Consider the following 22619-nt stretch of genomic DNA (forward strand, 5'->3'; position numbering starts at 1 on the left):
CCATGGTGTGCACCTTTTTGAGCTGGAATTTTCCAGCTCTTCACGCCGGTGGGATTTTCCTGTCCCATTGATGTGATTGTAAGCTTCCCCATGGTGCTGGGTGCCATTGACTGCATGTGCATCACTTTGCATGTCAACTCTGCCATGTATCAGAGATTTCAATGGTTTACTGGGGCCGCTGCAGGAAAAACTGTGGGGAGTTCTGGAAAATTCCAGTCTTGGTGTCCCTCTGCGCATTTTTGGTGAATTGTGCCAGGTGCCATAATGGTGTTGTGAATGTACAACAGAAGTATGCAGAGCAGACAGACGATGGTGGCAATCAGCAGTGCCATTTTGGAGCTCAATACTCCAGCCAGTGCCCTCTCTTAATCTCAAGCAGCTGAACACATGTTCAGCACGAGAGAAAGCCACCATCACTGCTATTTAAAGGGGTCATTCGCTTCTGACAGATTAGTTGCTAGGTGATTTCTTCTCACTATTGCGGTAATTCTGCAAGTGTTTGGTGCGTTCTGTAGTTGTTCAAAGTTTAAAATGTCTACAGAGAAGTCATGTGGCAGACGCTGAAGGACTTGGCGGACTTCAGGACTTCTGCAGAAACCAGCTGCTCCCAACATTGGTGTAGTAGTAGCTTTTCTCTTTGGAATATGTTACAACTTGGCAAATTAACCAGAGCCACCACAGCAGGACAGAGTGTTGCAAGGGGAGAAAAGGGTTTCCTCAGGAAGCTTTGACTGCCCAGATTATTCAACTGGATATCAGTTAGGAACAATGTGCAAGACGTCTGCGCTTCAGTAAGGATGTCTTCACTGAAATCTGACACGTGCTGTAGCCACAGTTGCAATCTTAAGTAGGGTAAGGACCTCATTGTCAGTGACTGAAGGTAATAGTGACAATGAAATTTTAGTGCTTCTGGATCCTTCCAGGCATTAGAGGTGGAAATGTTTGAAATATCTCACAGTTTACCATCCACAGTGGCATAAGAGAGGTCACCATGGCTCCCTATTCAAAGGAAGCTAATTATAATTCATTCCCTCTTGCCCAGAACAAGCAGGCAGAGAGAATACAGCATTGCTAGGATTGTAAGCTTCCCCATGGTGCTGGGTGCCATTGACTGCATGTGCATCACTTTGCAGCCGCTGCATGTCAACTCTGCCATGTATCAGAAATTAAAGGGATTCTGCTTCCTCAACATCCGAATGGTGTATGATCATAGGTACTCAGTCATGCAGATCAATGCCTTCATTCTGTGGCAATCCACAATGCAAGTTGGAATGAGTTAAGGCACATGATGGACATCCAACCCACCATGTCCATATCGCTGAGAAAGAATCATTCAGCCTAATCCCATTTCCAACTCTTGGTCTGTAATCCTGTGGAGTACGGTACCTCAGGTGCACACAAAAGTATTTTCAAAAATGTCTTGAGGGTGTCCGCCTCTACAAATCCTTTTCAGGCAGCGAGCTTCAGGCCTCTACTGTCCTCAATTTGTGCCTAATCCTTCCACCATTTACTTGAATCTATACCCTCCTAGCCACTCTTATCTGGGCCCCTCATACTTTTATATGCCTCAATTAAATCTCCCTCAATTAAATCACTTCAATTAAATTTCCCCTCAACCTCCACTGTTCAAATAAAACAATCTTAGACTAACCATTCTTGACTCATGTGTAAAATTCTCCAATCGTGGCAGCATCCTTGTAAATCGCTCACATTCTTGGGGCAATTTTCTGGCTGCATTAAGCTTGGCGCACATCCCGCAATGCTGGGAGAATAGCAGGAGAGGGTGAACCAGATTAACATGTTTAAAATAACCATTTAAATATGCTTGGTCTGTTTAAAGCCAGGTTCTCCCAGCTCCTGTTATCCCCCCCCATCCCCACTGCCACAGCAGAGGCCAGCGGGAGTCACTAGTGGTCTCTACCACCAGAGACCAGACGTGATGATCACGCCGGAGGTCTCGGACGCAATTGCAGCCTCCGGGTGGTTGGAAACATGGCAGGGAAGTGCCCTGGCAGTGTTCCCCGACTCCCTAGCAATGGCAACCTGGCCAGCTTGTCACTGCTAGAGTGCCAGGGGCCACTGCCGAGGGGTGGGGGCATGAAAAAGTGTGTGCATGAGTTGGGAGGTGTTATTTAACGACCCGATACTGGGGTGTCACTCGTCCTGGGTACATGGAGGGGGAAGCTGATGCTGGCTTGAAGGGGCATCCTTTGGGAAGACTTCGATGCCAGTGATCCTTGGAGAGAGGGGGTTGATGCCGGCAGTGGTGGGGGTTAGCTGCACTCTGACTTTGGGATTGGGGTGCCCTTTGAAAATGGTTTTAAAAATAGTAAGTCAGAGAAGGTTTACTAAACTAATACCAGGAATGGACAGGTAGACTTTTGAGGAAAGATTGCAGGTTCGGCTTGTATCCACTGGAGTCTAAATGAATAAGAGGCGGATGGATTGAAACTTATGGGGCGGGATTCTCCATTTGGGAGACCTTCTCCCACTGGAACTGAATTACACCAGTTTTATGATCCCCTTGCCATCGTAAAGCGGGTTGCAATTCCATGTTCCACGTCGTGCAAATTCTGGCATGGTGAGGAATATGAGGGAATCCCACAACCGGAATCCTCCTCCGGCACTGCAAATCAGCCCTGACCTCCCCCTCCACGGATTGCCTGGGTGTCCCACCCCCAAGTACATGGGTGACCCGACCCCCTACACGGAACTTTCCTTCCCCCCACACACAGATTCTCCCCCTCCCCCCCTCAAGAAAAGGGACCCCTGTTTAGAAACTAGAGAATAGTCCAGACAAGGGAAGTGGGAAGTATTATAGCTCTAATACTTACCTTGCAGCCCTTCATGTAGCCCTTCATGTCTATTCCTTAAGGGGAGCAGCTATGTCTGGTTCTCACAGATCCATTATCTGTAAGCCATTCATAGAGTAGTGGTCTGTGATTGCCAGCTTACAAAGACCATCTGCAACCTTGATCCATTCATATTCTTTCATGCTTCAGTGGCCTAAGTGCTGAAACTCCGATGTTTGTAGTGATTGACCACATCAAAGAGAGGTAAGTGCAGTGAGTTTACACGCTTGAATGCTTAGAATGCACTTAGTGCTTGGAATGTACAGTGGTTAGCACTGATGCCTCACAGTGCCAGGGACCCGTGTTCGATTCCTGGCTTGGGTCACTGTCTGAGCGGAGTTTGCGCGTTGTCTGCGTAGGTGTCCTCCGGGTGCTCCGGTTTCCTCCCATAAGTCCCGAAAGACGTGCTTGTTAGGCGAATTTGACATTCTGAGTTCTCCCTCCGTGTACCCTAACAGGCACCGGAATGTGGCGACGAGGGGATTTTCGCAGTAACTTCATTGCAGTATTAATGTAAGCCTGCTTGTGACGCTAATTATTATTATTATTGATGTGGGGGGAGTCTGCTAGAGGAGATGTGGGCAGGCAGTGAATAGTTGATGGGGGGGGGGGGGGGGGCTGCTCGCAGATGGGCTCTACCAGCGTGGTGCTGGCAAGATGGACCTAGTCAGTTTCACGATTGCTGAGACCACTAGTGATCCGTGTCCATGTGATTCCCGGTTGCGGGACCGGAAAATTATGTGAAGCTGGAGCATAGAGCACCGGGCCCACTAAATAGATGCAAATGGATCATTAAGACCAATTTGCATTTATTTAAATCGCTCCCCCCATCCCCCGGGCTAACGTGCACTGTGGACCTCGTTCACACCGCCAGCAGGGTCGGAGCATCTCGTTCGGGTGCCGATCCCGATTTCTCCCGACACTGGATTCTCCGCCACAATTGGTGAACACATTTCGGGCGTCCCGGGATGGAGAATCCGACCCATAAGATCCTGAGAGGTCTTGACACGGTGGATGTGGGGGATCAATGTTTTCTTCCTGTGGGAAAATCTAGAACTAGGAGGTCACTTATTTAAGATGAGGAGAAATGTTTTCTCTTGAGGGCTGAGGCTTTGGAACTCTCTTCTCAGAAGGCAGTGAAAACAGAGCCTTTGAATATTTTAAGGCACAGGTTGATAGATTCTTGATTAGCATGGGGATGAAAGGTTATCGAGGGCAGGTGAGACTGTGAAGTTGAGGTTACAATCGATTCAGCCATGATCTTGAATGCCAGAGCAAGCTCAAAGGGCCAAGTGGTCTACTCCTAATTTGTAAGTCCGCATATCTGTCCTCATACCTTGAGGAATCTACATACATGCACATCAAGGTCCCCCTGCTTTACCGCACAATTCCGTATCCTATTCTGTATCCACTTGCCTTGTTGGTCCTTCCCAAATGCATTACCTCACTTCTCCAAATTGAATTCAATTTAACACTTTTTTACCCACCTGACTTGTCTATTTGTATCTTTCTTCCGTCTGCTCTTCTCCGAAGGCAGTGAAAGCAGAGTCTATCTTCCTCACTATCATTAATTACTTTGTGACTCCTAGGGTGGCACTGTGGCGTAGTGGTTAGCACAGCCACCTTATGGCGCCAAGGACCGGGTTCGATCCTGGCCCCGGGTCACTGTCCGTGTGGAGTTTGCACATTCTCCCAGTGTCTGCGTGGGTCTCACCCTAATCCACAACCCAAAGATGTTCAGGGGAGGTGGATTGGCCACCCTAAATTAACCTTTAATTGGAAAACAAAAGAATTGGGTATTTTAAATTTATTTTTAAAAAAGCATTTTGTGGCTCCTTGTTCCTTTTTTAATCCCCTTTCAATTCCACCCAAAAACCCTGTCACCAGTAATATGAGCTGCATTGCTGCCCTTTTGTGAAGCCACTTTTCAGTAACATCTAGGATAGTATACTTCCAAGTGTCTCTGTACCCAGAGGTCATCTGCCTTATTCACTCGCCTCGTTCTCGTTGTATTGAAGTATTTACCACCAATCATAGAGCAATTCCTTTGTTGTTTATTTCATAGCTTTTGTTTCTTTGACCATCTGTACTCGATTACTAATTTTCTGCCTTCTATTTCTGGATTTGCCTTTCCTCCTTCTGAATATAGGTGAAGATTCCCATCATGCTGCCTAACTAGATTAAAATGTCAAGTGTCCTCACAGTCCCAGGCTGTCCTTCCCTTTGAGAACTGGCTAATGGTGATTCAACCTTAGGGTCACCACACCTCAGGCAGGGGGCAAGGTTGAGAAGGCAGGGCCTTCATGAATAACCTCAGCTGGTACGAGAATTAAACCTGCACTGTTGGCGTCACTATGCATTATGGACGGGCCTTCCAGCCAACTGAGCCACCTTACCTCCCCAACTGGTTCCAGCAGTGATCACCGACAGGGACTGAATGCAGTCTTAGCATTGACCACCACTGCTGCTGCGACCGGAGAGCTGCCGGCCATTTGATTGGTTGGCTGCTTTCTCACTAGATAGGGATGGACGCCTCGACCTGAGACAATTAATAGCAGTCGGACATAAAATGGCTGCAGGGCTACCCATCCGAGTGCCTTTGGGAACCCTGGCGCAACTTAAAGTGATCCCATGCTTGATCTTGGCCATCTAAGTTAGCCCTTCACATCTGCAACATTTCTCTTATTGGGATGTATTCTGTAGTGATAACTGAGTGGGCAAGATGTCGCTTCCCTGAGTGTTGTACACATTTCAGACAGCTTCAGTCTCCAAGAGCTCGCCTGTAAGAAATGTTTTCCTGCTGCAGCACTCATAGGGAGAGAGTTTGGACCACGCTGATTAAAACTGATCTTAACTCTGTCTGAAAATGGAGCTTTTGTCAAATTCAGATTTTAATTGAATTCACATTTTTTTCCCCCCAGTCAGTCTGCTCCTGAAATAATGCCACTAATTCTGGTGTTATGCCCTTGTACCAGATATATTAGAGGAGGTTGACTGCTCTTGCTTACGGATCACTTTTGAGTGACCTGTTTAGAAAATTGCTAATAATTACTCCTATGAATTATTACATTGACTGCTCCGTGAATAACCATGTATTCTCAGCAAGGACATTTTTTGGCTTTCGTGTTATAGACAAAGGTCATTTCTTGCCATATTTTAATTAGTTAGTGTGGAAAATGGCATGTTTTCATCAGTTCATTTTGAAGATTAGTTCTGAAATGATAATGCTAAGAATAGTTCATACACTCAGGGATTTATTGGCAAGTTTTGATTCAAAAGGTCGGACAAGTGTTGATAAGAGGACGTGACTGTGTACCTCTCTTCAAATTGCAGGCTTGTGTGCCATGGTAAATAAAACTGTTTAAAATATTTATTTTGTCCTAATATAATTATTTTATAACCTTTTCACAACAGCAACAGCTTCAGGAGTTTTATAAGAAACAGCAAGAGCAATTGCATCTTCAGCTTCTGCAGCAACAACATGCTGGGAAACCAACGAAAGAGGTATGTACATATATTGAAAGGAGTAATATGCTATAATTAAAATGGAAATGGCAGAACGAGAAGAGACCTGACGTTGCGAGATATGTCTGCAGTGAAGGCTTTCCAGTGGTGCCTCAGCTTTGTTTCCTTTCTATTTTCTAATTCAGAAAGGCTTACTCATCAACTGCAGTTCAATGTGCATTAATGACTTGGGGATGCAGTCTTCATGATGGACAAAGAAACGATTATTGTGTAGTCAAAAGAAGTTCAAAGACAGGCAGGGAATTTCAGTTTTCCCTTCGAGATACACATTTCAGAGCATATATATTAAGGCAAATGTTAAAACCTCACAGTCTGAGTGTAGTCTTCAAAGTCACAATGCTCTAATTAATGAACTGAGAGCTTCAGTTTGGACAAGTCGCAGTTTGATGCACTCATAAATCAACATGACAGGCTGACTTCTCATGCCGAGACAGTACTTGTCATTGAGTCACATCAGATGTAAACATGATAGAAAAAAAGCGAGTCTGAAGGAGGTGCAATTGATCAACAGAATTGGTAAAAAACCAACTTTTGAAGCACATTATGTATGATCACAGGAAATGGCTGTAACCTCAAGAGGCTTTCTCCTTCTGGTGATGCTTTTTTAAATAGAATTTCTAACAGCCATCAAAAGTGGAATAGGAATTACTTAGGTTTTTCTCCTGTGGTTTACAAGCCATAACCCCCTATTGTTACTTTGTATAGCTTTCTTTTTAAAGGCATCAGATGTTTTTTTTTCAGATCCTTACCATTATATTTGAAGCCTAACAAAAAAGACTGTTGATGTTATTCTTCTTAAATGTAAGGCACCATGGGTGTGAAATTCAGCTGGGTAATGCCCAATATTTGGAGCAACAGGTGCTATTTGGGTCCAAAATGGCACCTGATGCTTGGGGAGACAGTTTTTTTTGCAAATTGGGCCGAACACTTTATTGGCGAAGGTAATAGTGTGCAATTAATTCAAAGTATTATAGAATCCCTACAGTGCAGAAGGAGGCTATTCGGTCTATCGAGTCTGCATCGACCCTCTGAATGGGCGCCCGAGTCAGGCCCCTGCCCTATCCCTCGTAACCCTGCGTAACCCTCGCTGGTCACCAAGGGGCAATTTAGAATGGCCAATCCACCTGACCCGCACATCTTTGGACTGTGGGAAGAAACCGGAGCACCAGGACGAAACTCACGCAGACACTGGGAGAACATGCAAACTCCACACAGCCAGTCACCAAAGGCCGAATCGAACACGGGTCTCTGGTGCTGGGATTAAGTCCAGGGATCTTTGAAGAGGTAGGAGATACCCGAGGGCGATCATAGCGTGGGGTGTAGACCAGGGGAGGACGGGACCCTGGAGCTCCACATTCCATGGGACTAGGGCCCCCCAACTCTGAGGGGGCCTTCAAAGTGAGGTCCCTCCCTTACTTTCTCCCCTCCTCGACCCCTCCCCCCGAGATAGGGAAAAGTATAAATGTCACTTTCCCTCCTAATCTCCACCCACTACTTCCATGCTAAAATTTGAGGCTGGGTGGGGTAAGGCTATTAAGTGGCCACTTAAGGGCCTTAATGGGTGGGTTAGCGCATTCAGGATCTCGGGGGAAATCCTGTCCATTCAATTGTAAGTTCCTCCCCCCCAGCCTCAGAACCTGCCTTGGTGGGAGCATAAAATTCTGTCCTTGGTACCTGTATTCTGTGTGGTCTTTGCTACCCCCAGTGACTGCACACAATCTGCAAAAAGCTGCTGCCTTTCAATGGAGGAGACTGCAGATAGTGGTTGACTTCAGTCCTCACAGTCTAGAATGTGGACTGCATCATCTCTCATGGATGGAAGCAATTTAGGCTGGCTGGTTGACAGTGGTGGGGGCACTAATGCTGTCATTCACAGGGACCACAGGAGGATTGTGCTCCATGGAGCTGCCGCCACTCCCCCAGGATGGTGTTGGAGGACAAATTACTGAGCTGCTCTGATGCCCTGCAAACCCCTTTGAACACTGATAACACAGCAATGATGGCAGTAGGCTGACCCTGAATTACCTCAGTCTGAGCTTCTACTACAATATTCAAACTTTTGGTAGAAGCTGCTTGTGCTTTTCAAAAAAAAAAAGGATTTCCTAGGATCTGGGTGTCACTGGTTAAGCCGGCATTTATTGCCCATTCCTAATTGTCCTTGAGAAGATGGTGTTGAGCTGCCTTCTTGAACTACTGCAGGCCATATGGTTTAGTCATTCCCACAGTACTGTGTTACTATTTGTACTGGTGGTTGAGAGTTTGACATTTAGCAACGATGTGTCTTCATCATCACTCTCTTGATATTCCCTGGCTGCTTGCCAAGGTTGCACTTTTTGGGTATATAAAAGGAGACAGACACAGGGGTAAGTTTGTGATAAGGTGAGGAGGCGGGGGGGGGGGGGGGTTGGAATATTTCCGTCAGAGGATGAGGGGGAATTGGGATGTGAGACGGAGGATTTGGTATGAGAGTACCATCATCTTCAATTGATTCAGCTCTGCCACTTGCCACAGCATTCTTTTCTTCGTGGGGGTTAGAACATGCAGGCATACCTACCCCCCTCCGATTAGTTCCTGTTGCTTCAGATTGTGCACTACTTATCCTGCAAGTGTGTCTGTGCGTGGTATGCAACCCGTTTCGATTACGCGGCTGTCATGGTTGAAATGTTTGTGCGACGTGTGAGACGTGGTTATGAGACTTGCAGCATTGTTCAACGTGTGAGGGTGCGATGAATCATATGAATTTTAGGTATTTGCCATGTGTTCTGATTGATAAGAGGCTTTTGGTATGAGAGTGATGGAAGGTGTGGTGAATTGAGGAGTGCCTGAGGCAAGAGTTGCAGTTAATAGCTTGTGACATTTGATGATGTGTTCAATTACCTGAAGTCATTGATCTTCTTGTGCCACCACAGCCAGGTCCTTGGGTCTAGATTACTGGCATTGACCTCAATGGCAATGTGCTCCATTTCCTTTTGACCACATGACTGGTGAGCCTTCTGGCTTCCTGTGGATCTAGACCATCTCTCCTACTTCCATCTCTTCTACCAAGACGTTCTGCACAACGTGGCAAAATCTTGGTTCCATTTATCCATTCTTGCCCAGGTCAGATTCGCTCCCTGCATGACATCTTCACGCAATTATCTGACACGTTGTACCTCCCATTAAGAAGTACAGGCTGGCTTTAAGAAGTGCTAGGAAGTTACAATTTTGGGCTCCTGCTGATGTGTGTAGCCAGTGAACAACACAGTTAGTGCTGGCTGCACACATCAGCAGGGGCCCAAAATTGAAGTTGGCATGCTGCCTGCATTTCAATCAGCAGGCGAGGGTTAATCGTGCATCATGATCCCCAAGCCCATTTTTGGGAGCTATCCAGTTTATTCCTCCTGTGTTTTTCTTGATAATGCTACATCTCATTCAGCTATAATTTGGTCTATTACAATTAGTGTCATGTGAGTATAGATATGCCCAATGGAACACATGCCAATGCAAGATTCAGATGGGAATGGAAACATATGAAAAAATTGAAAGTGTTTAAAATACTGTCGTAGATCTAAATAAAGTGTTATTATTACAAGTCGCATGAAGCCATTGCACAGCTGACAATTTACATCAGACGAATGGGGAGTAACCCAGGGAAGGAAAGTAGACCTTTGACACTTATTTGTGGGAGGGAAGTGAGGTTCAAGTTTATCTGGCTATTTCAGAATTTCAACACTGATTATTGACCTGACAACGGAGCTGTCAGGGACCTTTTTTATATGCTTTCAATTGTTAGATGTAAACAAACTTGGTTGTATCCTGTGTTTGATAATTGGGTGGGGAGTACAGTTTGGCAGCATGTTTGGTGCTTTCAAATTCTTTCTCTGACAATGGGTCCTGTACATTTTATATCCTGGCTTTTCATTTGTAAATCTGTGGTTTGAGTTTTCCGATAGACAAATGTATTAAGTGGGACCAGAATCTGGCAGTCAATCTAGATGAATACTGAATTGTCTAAAAGCATATAATCTAAGATACAGTCCATCGGCAAAAAGATGTTTAACCAGTGTAGCTAATACGATAATTGACTTTCCAGAATGGCTAGGCATAATTTAGATAACATCGTCATAGTTTGTTATGAATTATGTTAGTTTATGCATGTTAGATAATTTCCTTCCATTCATTGTAGTTGCAGCACTCTGTTATCTTTCCATCAATCAGATAATTATTGTAGGAAATCTGTTTAAAAGTTCCGTCTGTATTGTGGCCAACATTGTCACTTATGCTTGGGCATTTGTTCTGCTGTTCCTTTCCTTGTCCTGCTTCCACCCCTCCCCCCAAAGACTCCTCACCTCGATACTGATAAATATGAATGTCATGTCCATCTATTTATTGAATTCTGCACTCGGTCAAATCCTAACTGAAATCACAATTAACTAGAAGTTGGATTGGGACATGTTCCAGCTGCAGTATAGATGAGTCTGTCAGCCTCATTAGGATATTATTGGTGAGCACCAGTCTCAACCCCAAAAGAAGTTTGCCAGTCGATGGTGGGAGGGAATACAAAGTGAACTGACTGGGACTCCAGCTGAGGGCATCAGATAATTCTGCAGTGTGGGAGGAAGGAAGGCAGTCAGGATTTGGGCAAGCATTGTCCCACAGTTTTGTTGTGGAGTATTCAGCTAAGCCATTTAAAAATAACTTTCCTCTTTGGAAGCAGCTTTCAAGAATCCAGGCTAAAGAATGCCACCTATCTTTTAGGATAGGGGTGGGGATTGGTGGTGGTGATGGTTTTTGGGGGGGGGGGGGGGGGGGGGGAGCACACTAATCCATCAAATGCAAGTAACCAGCTGTCAACCCAATATTTAGATACATATCATAGAGCCACTTACTGAGGCTGCTTGGATGGTGATCGTACCTTTCACCTTCTTTCTTGGAGTTGGGAATGTCACCATTAAGCTGAAGGCTTTCTCTTCCACTACGTTTGATATATCATGTTATTCTCTTGAAAAAAGTCAACGGGATTTTAACTAGGTCCTTTTCAAAAGAGTAATGTGGAAAGTGTGTGTTTGTATGCATAAATACAAACGTCCGAGCTCACCACTGCTGTTTTGATTGTTTTTTTCTTCATTAAAAATGTGATTTACTATGGGGGGGGATTTTCTAGCCGTTCTCGCCAGCGGGACCTTCCGCAGACAGCGAACCCCCGCTGCCGGTTTCCTCGCAGTGGTGGGCGGATTCAGTGGGAAATCACATTAGCAATGGTGGGACCAGAAAATCCTGCCACGGCCAGTGGTGAGCCGACGAGAAACATGCCACAGGGGGTTGCTGAAAATCCCCCCCTATATATTTTATTTTAAAATAAAATCAGTGGACATGCACAATACCAGACCTATAAACAAATTTTCTTCAAAAAATAGGTTTGAGTGGGAGAGTAATTGCCAACATTGGTATTGAGCTTCTACAACGTCCTTGTCTTACTTGGAAGGGAGGTGAATCTCATTTGATATTAGCCAGGATTCTCTGTTCCGGAGTCTTAAGAGCTCCTGCAGCGGAGAATCGAGACTAGACCCCGCGGCCACTAGAAGTGGTGCTCAGATGCGATTCACAGTCCTTTGCCATGCAAATATGTGCAGAGTGGCAAGTGCATTGGAGTCCCATCATTCTCTTCCTCGGGCTGCCATTTAGAACAGATGTTCTAAAGCCACAGTCGAACGGCATGACCCACTCCCCGCAAATGTCACAGCGCAAATGTAAACCCACCTTCTGTCAACACAGAGGGACATCCACACCCACCCCCCCAACCAGGGAATAACGGGTAATTACTGATCAAGTACACACCACGCATGCATGAGGGTGACCAGCTCCCCACTTCATCCACCCTGCTCTTCAGTCCTATGCCCTTGGCATTGCCAATGGTGCACCACCCCCCCTGACACCATGACACTGACACCCTGCAGTTACACCCTAGCCTGGTGTGATGGACCCCGAGGCTTGGTCAAGGGGTCATCCCATTGCTAATCTGCCCCTCTGTTGCTGCAAGGCTGCAAGGGGGGTTCCCAAAGGATCCTGGGTGTTGGGTGGGCACGGGCGAAGACTTGACTCTGGGACGAGAGTCCTGTGTCTGGACTACCCCTTCCAGCCCTGTGCAGCCTGAAGATCACCCTTGTGTGGTGATCTCAGGCATCCCTCTGTTCAACAGCACCATTATGATCAGTCTTTTTAAACTCTGAAGTGGCCACCTCAACCTGAAGGGCTCTGCTTGACAACTGATGAGCAGTCCAGTGAAGAATCAATGCAGAAGCACTTTCCCTTTCTTAACATCTGCTCCCTCAGACCTATGTCTTTGAATCCACAGCTTTTTGAAGTGGCAGAGTCTTCCTCTAAAGTCCTCAACACTTGCAAAGGCTTTAAATCACCAAGATCCTTTGTAATGCCAAGCATCCTTTCAATTTCACTAGCCTGAGATTGGCAGCTAATAGTTCAGACACAGCTTCTAGGGGTTTGTTTATTTATCTTTCTCTTCACGCTTGAATGAATCTCAAACCCTTCATTGATCCGAACCAAATGTTTTTAAACACTCTTGTTATGATTGACAGCTGCTGACCACTTCAAAGCAGCTTAGTGGTTTCACTTCCACTTGTGACTACAGAAAGTACTTAGCATTGTTGAAGTGGTTAGGAGCTGTCAAGCATAACAAGAGTGTTGAAAAACATTCTGGTTAAGATCAATGGAGGGTACTTGAGATGCATTCAAGTGTGAAGGGAAAGATAGTGAAACAATCTCCTAGCAGCTGTGTCTGAACCATTAAACTGTCAATCACAGGCTAGTGAAAGGTACTGTTCTGTGATATTGAATGGATGCTTAGCATTTCAAAAGATCTCAGGAACTTTCAAGCTCTTTCAAGTGATTGGGGGCTTTCCAGGAGGGCTCTAACACTTCAAACATCTGCAGATTCAAAGGCATAGGGCTGAGGGAGCAGATGTTAGGAATGGGGAAGTGTTCTTGCGTTGATTCTTCACTGGACTGCCTGAACTGCTCATCAGTGGTCAGGCAGAGCAGTTCGGGCAAGAAGGCCAATTTAGAGTTTAAAAAGTCTGACCAGAATGATGCTGTTAAACAGTGAACTGCCTGAGATCATCATGCCAAAGGTGATCTTCAGAATACATAGGGCTGGAAGGGGGAGTCCAGACACGAGGCCCCCCCAACCAGGGTGAGGGTCACGGGGTCAAGCCCTCACCCACAGCCCAAGCTCGCCCAACCCCCAAGGACCCTTGGGGAACACCCCTCTACAGCCTAGAAGCAGCAGAGGCATACATTAACAATTGGATGACCCCTTGACCCCCTCGGATCCTACCATGCTTACACCAAAGTCCGCTTGTGGATTTCCCACTGTAGGAGCAACATGCTGGGAGGAGGAGAACCATGCTTCAAGCCTGTTAATTGCATGTCACTGCATACAAATTAGCACTTTGCATGTTCCAGCAGGCGCAGGGTGGAGACCGGCAACGGGTTTGCCGCCTGGCGACGATCCTGTTTTTTGGCCAATGCTCCAATCTGTCCCATCGGGATTCCCGATCTCAGGGGTGAAGAATGGAGAATCCCAGCCATTGGTTACCCTATTTTCAGAAATGTTTTATGAAGAATTTCTTTTGAAATTAAGCAAGTTAAGAACTGTCCATATGTGACTAATTTCCAAAATTTGACTGGAGTATTTTAAAATCACATTTATCAAGATTATCATGTCTCTAAACTGTCACCAATATGAGAGATAATACCTTAATCAGCAGCTTTACTTTATTTCTACTTGGGGTAGGAAGAAGTGTTGACTAATACAGTTATATCTGTTTTTTCTTGTTTTGACTCAATACACAGAATTTTATTTGCAGTATATGGTTAAATAATGAAAGCTTCTGCAAATTTTCTGCTAATTGATCATCAGTTTACTATTATCATTTGCATGTGTCTGCATTCCATTTTCTGATTGTACATTTCTTCCCACAAATGGCACTGTTGAGCGCACTATTCTTCTACATGCGGGGGAATGTTGTTTTGTGGGTGTTGTTTTCGATAAGCTTGATATAACTAATAGTTCTTAGCAAATCTGCTTCTCATTAAATTGATTTACAACCTTGCTGTTTTTGTCACAAATTTCTTATTACATTGAACGCATGAATCATTCTTTTACACCACTTAATGCATAGACGATTTTAAATGGCTGCACAATTTTTTTATGGAGATCGTCACATCTCGGGACTGTCTATTTTGATTATTTACCCTTTAAATACTTTAACGCCATTTTAATTGTTTAGATCAGAAGCACAATTAAAAAAGCCTCCTGATGTTCGAATAATGCTCATTTTATTTTATTAAAATTTTGAAATTGATTTTGCCTATTGCAAATTTCCATAACTTTTATGTTTTCCTTCACACAATTAATTAAACTCAAGGTCAATCCTGTAAACACGAGAAGCTGTATTCTTGTCATTTAAGAATTTTCTTTGAAACTCTTGATAGTGCTTACGATGTATGCAACTTCCTTGATTTGCTCACTCGCTGCTACACCCACTTACTTTGATTCACCTACTTTGCTCCACTGCCTGCTGAATTTATCTTATCCAATATCTCTACTGCCTCCTCAGTTACTGCTCTATTCGCAGCATTCTCTTTGTGAAGGAAGATAAAAGGTACTCATTTCATACCTCAGCTGTGCCCTCTGCCCCCACAAAAAAAAAAAAAAAAAAATTCAGTCCCTAATTGGTCCCATCCTTTTTTTAAAAAGATATGTTTTTATTAAAACTTTTTTTTTCCTTTTTTGGGGGGCCTCTATATTTACCAATATCATGGCCATTCCCTCCAACTTCCCACTAACTATAACATATCTACCCCCCGGGTCCGCCTCTATCTTCCCCACCTCGAACGCCACCCATTTATTGATCAGGGTTGCCACCCCCTTCGTTTTAAAGTCCATTCCAGAATGAAACACCTGCCCAACCCATCCCTTCCTCAACCTAATCTGATCCTTCCACCTTCAAATGTGTCCCCTGCAACATGGCCACGTCCACCTTCAGTTGCCTCAAGTGCGCGAACACACATGGCGTCCTTTTGACTGGCCATTCAGTCCTCAAACGTTCCACATGACCAGCCGATCAGCCATAACCTCTCCTAGGCCAGTTTGCGGCCCATGTCTCGCAACCCCCCCTGCCCGCCCTCGGGCAACCACTGTCATCAACCCTCCTCCTCTTCCACTTTGAAAGTCCCCTCCCCGTCACCAGACGAGTTTCCCCCTCCCACTCCCAGGTCTTCAGCTCACCCCCCATTTTGCTTCCGTGAACTAGCCCTCCCAACTAGCTTGGTAGCCCCGCCCATGGAGTCTAGCATCTAACCCCCCACTGGTTCCCCTCCCACTCGCTCTTAGTGCAAATAGTCGAAACAAAGGCAAGAAGCAAAAATGAACAAACAATCCCTCCCAAGGTCCGAGCACAAAGACCCACCCCTCCTCCCTTTACAAATTACTAGATACCAGCCTCACCCCAAACCAAACAACAAAAAACGGCAAGAAACAAGCAAAATCCCCAAAATAAGTTCAAACAGATCCAAAGTTTTACAAAACATAGTTCAGTTCCCCTCAGTCAAAGTTCAAGATCCTCCTTCTCCTGTCAGTCTATTCTCCTTCATGAAGTCCACTGCCTCCTCCAAGAGCCAAAGTACCACTCCCGACCCCCATAGGTCACCCATAGGCGGGCCGGGTACAGTGGTCCGAACCTTACGCCCTTTTTGTACAGGGCCGACTTGACCTTATTAAAGCTCGCCCTCCTCTTTGTGAGCTCTGCTCCCAGGTCCTGATACACCCGTATCTCAACATCCTCCCACGTACTCGCCTCGTCTGACTGGCCCAGCTCATTATGCGTTTATTGTCCAGGAACCGATGTAATCGCCCTCGACGGCTCACCCCCCTAGGGCTTGCACATCAGTGCCCTGTGGGCCCGATCCACCTCCAGCGGTCGATCAAACGCACCTTCCCCAAACAGCTTCTCAAACATCTTCCCCACATACGCACCAGCGTCCGATTCTTCGATTCCCTCTGGCAGACTCACGATCCGAATATTCTGCCTCAGAGAATGATTTTCCAGGTCCTCCACTTTTTCCAGGAGCCTCTTCTGCTGGTTACGCAGCATCCCAATCTCTGCTGCCAGAGGTGGACTGGCCCTCATGCTCCCCCGCCAGATCCTTCAACCTCTGGGTCGCCTGACCCTGGGCCGCCGGTTTCGTCTCCACGTGGTCAACCACCGCCTTGATCGAGTCCACCGCCCAGGCCAGGTCCGCCGCACTCACCTTCCATTATTGGGTGAACTCCTCATTTCAGAAGCTCACCAACTGCTCCATCAACTACTGAGCTGCCGGGGTCCGACCCTGTTCATCCACACCATCTCCATCTCCGTTCCTCACTCGCCACCACCGCCTGGTTCGTTCTTTTCCGCTGACTTCTGGCCGCAGCTCCATAAACTGGGGGTACCTTGCTTCTGTTCTTGCTTCTACACTGTTTCTCTACAAATTCTCTGCAACAATCAGCCTTAAAGGACGCACAAAGACCACTATGAGAGGGAGCTGCCAAATGTGTGATCACTCACTTCATGGTCGCCACCGGTAGCCTTGTTAAAATGTTTTCATTGATGTACCAAACAGCCCAGAAAGCAGCTCCGATACATTAAAGTGTCATAGTAACAATATATATATTTTTTTAAAACATCAAGAAACCCCAACCGATCTTCGCTAGCCCAACAAAAATTACTACCCCAACAATAATAATAACCACCCCCCATTCTAACAGCTGATGGTGACTAATCCTTTAAAGTAGGAGATGATTGGCAGCCACTCAGGTAGAAGCCCTGCACCGATCTCCTAACGGTGTACTTGACCTTTTCCAAATATAGAAATTCTAGGAGGTCACCCAATCAGGCCAAGGCACTGGGCGAGCGGAAGATCTCCATCCCATCTCTGGGATGTAGGCAAGAACATCTGCCTTTACCCCGGTCTGCAGCCCGGGCGGGTCCGCCACCCCGTATATGGCCACCAACGGACAAAGCTCCAGATCAATGTTAAGAATCCCCAACATGGTGTGAAAGAAGGAGACCCAAAAGCTTACCATCCTTCGACCAGAACACGCGAGTGTGATTGCTGGGCCCACGAGAGCACCACTCACACCTGTTCTCCAGTTCAAAGAACCCACTCATCCTAACCTTAATTAGGTGAGCGCTATGTGTCACCTTAAGCTGAATCAGGCTGAGCTGTGCACATGAGGAGGTGGCAATTGCCCAACAAAGTGATTCAGTCCACACATACTCATCAAGAATGGGCCCCAGCACCTCCTCCCACTGCCCTCACCCACTCTAGCAGAGCAGCTTCCATTGACATGATCTGCCCATAAGTGTATGAAATTCCCCCAACCTCGTCACAATAGGATTCTCCCCAGCAGAGAGGGCTGCAGCACTATGGGAAATGTAGGACAAACTTTATGAATAAAGTAATGTAACTTATAATATCGGAACAAGTGTGCCACTGACAGTTGGAATTTCGCTGAGAACTCCTCAACTGGCAAACCGCCCCTCCATGAGCAGATCCCTAAAACTCTCCAGGCCCTTTCCTTCCCAGGACATAAATGTCGCATCCAACCCCGACGGCACAATGGTTACCACATATGGAGGCCAGCAATGACACGGCGCTCAGCTTGTAATGCTGCCTAAACTACCTCCATATCCTTAAAGTAGAGATCCCCACTGGGTTCGAGGAATACCTCGCTGGAGGTAACCAGAACATAGCCAAAGCCCGCAAAGTCGAACCCTTACACAAACTCGCCTCCATTCTCCATCCCCACCCCCCATATGGAGTCTGACTCTCTCAGTCAACCCAGCACCTTCTAAGCATTGGCCGCCCAATAATAAAGGAGAAAATAGGGTAACGCCAGGCCCCCACACTGCTGGTCCTTCTGAAAGTACACCCTATGAATTCTTGGTGACTTACCTGCCCAAATAAAAGAAGTCACCAACTTGTTCACCTTCGGGGAAAGCAAAGAAAAAAAAAGGAGGCATTGAAACAGAAATAGGAACCGTGGACGAATATTCATCTTAATCGTCTGGACCCTGCCCGCCAGGGACAGCGGAAGGATATCCCACCTCTGTAAATTGGACCTCACCCTACTCACCATCTTGAATAATTTAACCTTTGAAGTGTACACCAATCATGGGCCACTCAGATACACAGATGCCGAAAGCCACCTCTGGTAAGACGAAAAGGCAATACCCCGGATTGACTCCCCTCTCCACGTTAACTGGAAAATATTCATTCTTCTGTTCAACTTGCAGCTCAAAAAGGAGCCAGAGCTCCTCAGTAGCGTCATAATTTCATCCATAGAGGAGACTGGGTTCATAGCACACAAGAGGAGGTCATCCGCATATAGAGACACCCTGTGCTCCCTTTCCACCTGCCTTATCCCCCTCTATTTGCCTGAAGACCTCAGCATTATAGCTCACGGTTCTGGTACGAACAGGAGTGGCGACAATGGGCACCCTGCCTTGTACCCCTATTCAGTAGAAAAAAAAAACCTGAACTCTCAACGCTTTAGTACGTACATTGGCTGTAGGGGCTTTATCCAACAGCTGAGGCCATGAGATAAACTTCTGCCCAGATCCGAATCACCTAAGCACCTCAAAAAGGTACCCCAACTCCACCCTGTCGAAAGCTTTCTCATCAATCATAGATATAAACTGGTTCGGGAGCTGGAGAAGGGGGAGAGGACATCATTCAGAACCCACTGTATATTAGCCGATAGCTGCCGCCCCTTCACGAAGCCTATTTGGTCCTCTGCAATTACCTCGCAGACACAGAACACCAATCACAGTGCCAGCACCTTAGCCAATACCTTGATATCCACGTTCAAAAGAGAAATGGACCTGTACGAGCCACATTCCGTGGGACCCTTGTCCTTTTTCAAAATGAGGGAGGTGGAGGCCAGCGAGTGTGTATCGAGCAACAATCTCCGAGCTAGAGAATCATTAAACATATCTACTATTATTGGCAAAATGACACAAACTGATCCATATACTTCTAATAAAACTCAACTGGAAAACTGCCAGGACCAGGGGCCTTACCTGTTTGCATCAGCCCAATTAACCCCAGCACCTCCTCACAGCTTAATGAAGCCTCCAACTCCTCCCACTCTCCCTCGCCACCAGCTGGAAGGGCAACCCATCCAAGAACTCCGCTGTGTCCGACCCACGCCCCGGAGGCTCTGACCGATAAAAATCCCCAAAGAAAGCTTCAAACGCCGCATTAACCTACCCCGGAGCGGAAACCAAGCTGCCGCCCGAGTCTCTGATCTGGACAATCTCCCGGGAAGCCACCTGCCACCTCAACTTGCGAGATAAGAGGCGGTCTGCCTTCTCCCGCATGCTCGTAGTTCAACCCCGACGGGCGCCACAGCTGGCCTACCGCCTTCCCCGTGTACACCAAGACAAACTGCATTTGCAGCTGCTTCCTAGTTACCAGCAACTCCAGAGTAGAGTCCTCCGAATAGCGGCGATCCGTTTTCAATATCGGGCCCACCAGTCGCTGCCATTCCGCTCACACCATCCTGTCCAAGTGTGCTTTATGAGAGATTACCTCCCCTCTTACCACTGGCTTAAGGGCCTCCCAATGTGTGGAGGGAAAGACTGAGTCTTTCCTGTTAAGCCTAATATATTTCTCGATAGTCGCAGACATTCGCTCAGAGCCCCTTCACTGCTTGTAGCACCACATCTAACCTCCATGGCGAGCGCGGAATGGGATCCATCTCCAGCACTAGGTCCACAAATCTGGAGCATGGTCAAAGATTACTATCACCGAATATTCTGTCCTTTTAACCCAAGGAAGCAGGGAATCCCCCCCCCCCCCCTCTCCCCCTCCAATATAAAAATAAATCCTGGTGTATCCTCATGCACATTGGAAAAGAAACAAAAACTCCTCACTACTTGAATGTAGAACTCTCAACAGGTCCCATCTGCTCCATAAAGGCCTGAAGGGCTTTCACCACCCTTGAGAGAGCCAGAGACGTAGACCTAGACCGGTCCATTTTAGGCTCCAGTACTTAATTGAAATCCTTCCCAGAACCGGCTTTTGCAAGCCTAGATCAGGGGTGGAAGCCAGAACATTGCTAATAAACATCACATCATCCAGTTGGTGGCATAGACTTTACCAGAACCACCTGTGCAGCTGCCAGAGACCCACTAACCACTACGTAACTATCATTAGGATCCGCCATGATCGGCAGGGGGACCAAGATTGCCGCACCTTCTGCACATGTTCCACCCACCCCCTCCGCAGTCTGGTCTGTTCTCTTACCCAAAAGTGAATCTCCTGCAAAAATACTACAGGCGCGATCTACCGGCCATGTTGCACCTGCAAGACAGCGCGCCAATGCACAGCGTAGCCGGGAGACCCAGCTCCTGGGGTCTCCCCGGCTCGCTGCGCCTCACGAGATCCAGCACGTTCTCACGAGACGCATAATGTGAATTCTGCCCATTGAGGGGGGATTGCTTTTTGTCAAATCTGCATGTTAGAGCGAGACAGCTAGTCTCACTCTAACATGCATTTCCCTGAGGTAACCGAGGTGTTGGTATCTATCCCCTTCGCCTCAGCGACTTCAGGCGAGTGTTGTTCAGCACTGGTCCCCACGAATGGTGGAATCTCACTCATGGGGGTTTCCCAGGGAATCCGAGCCACCCAAGTGCTTGCCTTGGCAGGGTGTCAGCCTGGCAGTACCACATGGGTGCCAGCCTGGCACTACCAAGGTGCCCAGCTAGCACTGCCAGCTGGCAGATATGCTGCTAGGATGCCAGGCTAGAACTTCCCAGGTGCCTAGCTGCCATTCTTTTACGGATAGGAATTGGGCCCAGAGGTGCCCTGTGGGGGCGGGCTTGAGAGATTGTTGGGGTCTCGATCTCTTCCTGCGCTGTCGTGTTCCAACGGGCAGGGCTCCTCAGTGCAGGAAACAGGACTAAGTGCGGCCTCGACCATATGTTCCCTGCTGAGGCCCGTATCTAACCAGAGTCGTGTTAAAATAGCTTTGTGGTTCTCGGTGCTGCGAGGGCCGGGAAACACACAGCTAAATGCGCTAACTATGGGACTCTGTTTTCATTTGGTTAGATCGGGCACCACATCAGCATTCAGATTCCTTAGGTGAGCAAAATCTCTCAACCTCTTCACTGGGCTACCCAACTCCCAGGTGACTGACTGAATTCCATCCATGAATCAGCTATTTCCACCGTCAGAGACTACCAAATAAATATTCAAGAGGAACAGGAGAAAGGCCCTCCCATGATGGCCACCAACTCCACCCTCAGCGAAACAAAGAAGCAAACTAACCCCTCCCCCACACCATGCTTTCAACCACAACCCCGCCCAAATACAGAAACTGAAACCAAATCCAAAAGCCAAGCTCCCATGCCCAAACCCAGACGCTAAGCTCGTCAAACATGTGTTTTGAATAAATTTAGAGCCGCCCAAGTTCTTGCCTGCTGGGCAGGGTGTCAGTCTGGCACTGCCGGTGTCAGTCTGGCAATGCCGGTGTCAGCCTGGCACTACAAAGGTGCCAGGTAGCACTGCCAGCTGGCAGACGTGCTGCTAGGGTGCCAGGCGAGAACTTCCCAGGTGCCTAGCTGGCATTTTTTTTTTTTACTGACAGGGATTGGGCCCAGGGGTGCCTGTGGGGGGCAATTTCTTTTCCCAATTAAGGGGCAATTTAGCGTGGCCAATCCACCTACCCTGCACATCTTTGTGTTGTGGGGGTGAAACCCACGCTGACATGGGGAGAATGTGCAAACTCCACATGAACAGTGATCAGGGCCAGGATTCGAACCAGGGTCCTCAGCGCCGCAGTCCCAGTGCTAAACACTGTGCCACATGCCGCCCTGAGCTCGGCAAACCTGACTAGACTGCTTCAACGCCTCTAGCTCCTCCCCCCACCTCACTCCCATTCAGGAGCCACGTTTATTGGTAGCGCAGCAGTGTCAACCACTTCCCCCACCACTGAATATAAGAAAAAGACGACTTTCCCGAGGCTAAACGTATCCTCATATTGCAATCCCCAAGGAAACTAAATTTCCAACGGGAGCCCTGTATCAACCCAGCCCACCCTCAACTAACATACATCATTAAAAATCCCCATCAACCCCACAAACAGAGAAACACATTTTATCAACAATTATAGATATCCCAACAACCAACCCACAG

General features: G+C 47.1%; 1 protein-coding gene across 20 annotated transcripts in view; it reads left to right on the plus strand.

Moving 5' to 3' along the window:
* foxp1b (forkhead box P1b) overlaps positions 1 to 22619 on the plus strand; it is a 739458-nt gene that overhangs the window by 550600 nt on the left and 166239 nt on the right. For all 20 annotated transcript variants that reach the window (XR_011934140.1, XM_072472250.1, XM_072472248.1 and 17 more), the window contains one exon: positions 6267 to 6356. Coding sequence is in view for 19 of the 20 variants with exons in the window: in XM_072472250.1 (XP_072328351.1) it covers positions 6267 to 6356 (90 nt within the window). In the remaining variant the exon portion in view is untranslated. The remainder of the gene's footprint in view (positions 1 to 6266; positions 6357 to 22619) is intronic.

This window comes from Scyliorhinus torazame, chromosome 13, assembly GCF_047496885.1.
Source record: "Scyliorhinus torazame isolate Kashiwa2021f chromosome 13, sScyTor2.1, whole genome shotgun sequence".
In the NCBI taxonomy this organism is placed as follows: Eukaryota; Metazoa; Chordata; class Chondrichthyes; order Carcharhiniformes; family Scyliorhinidae; genus Scyliorhinus; species Scyliorhinus torazame.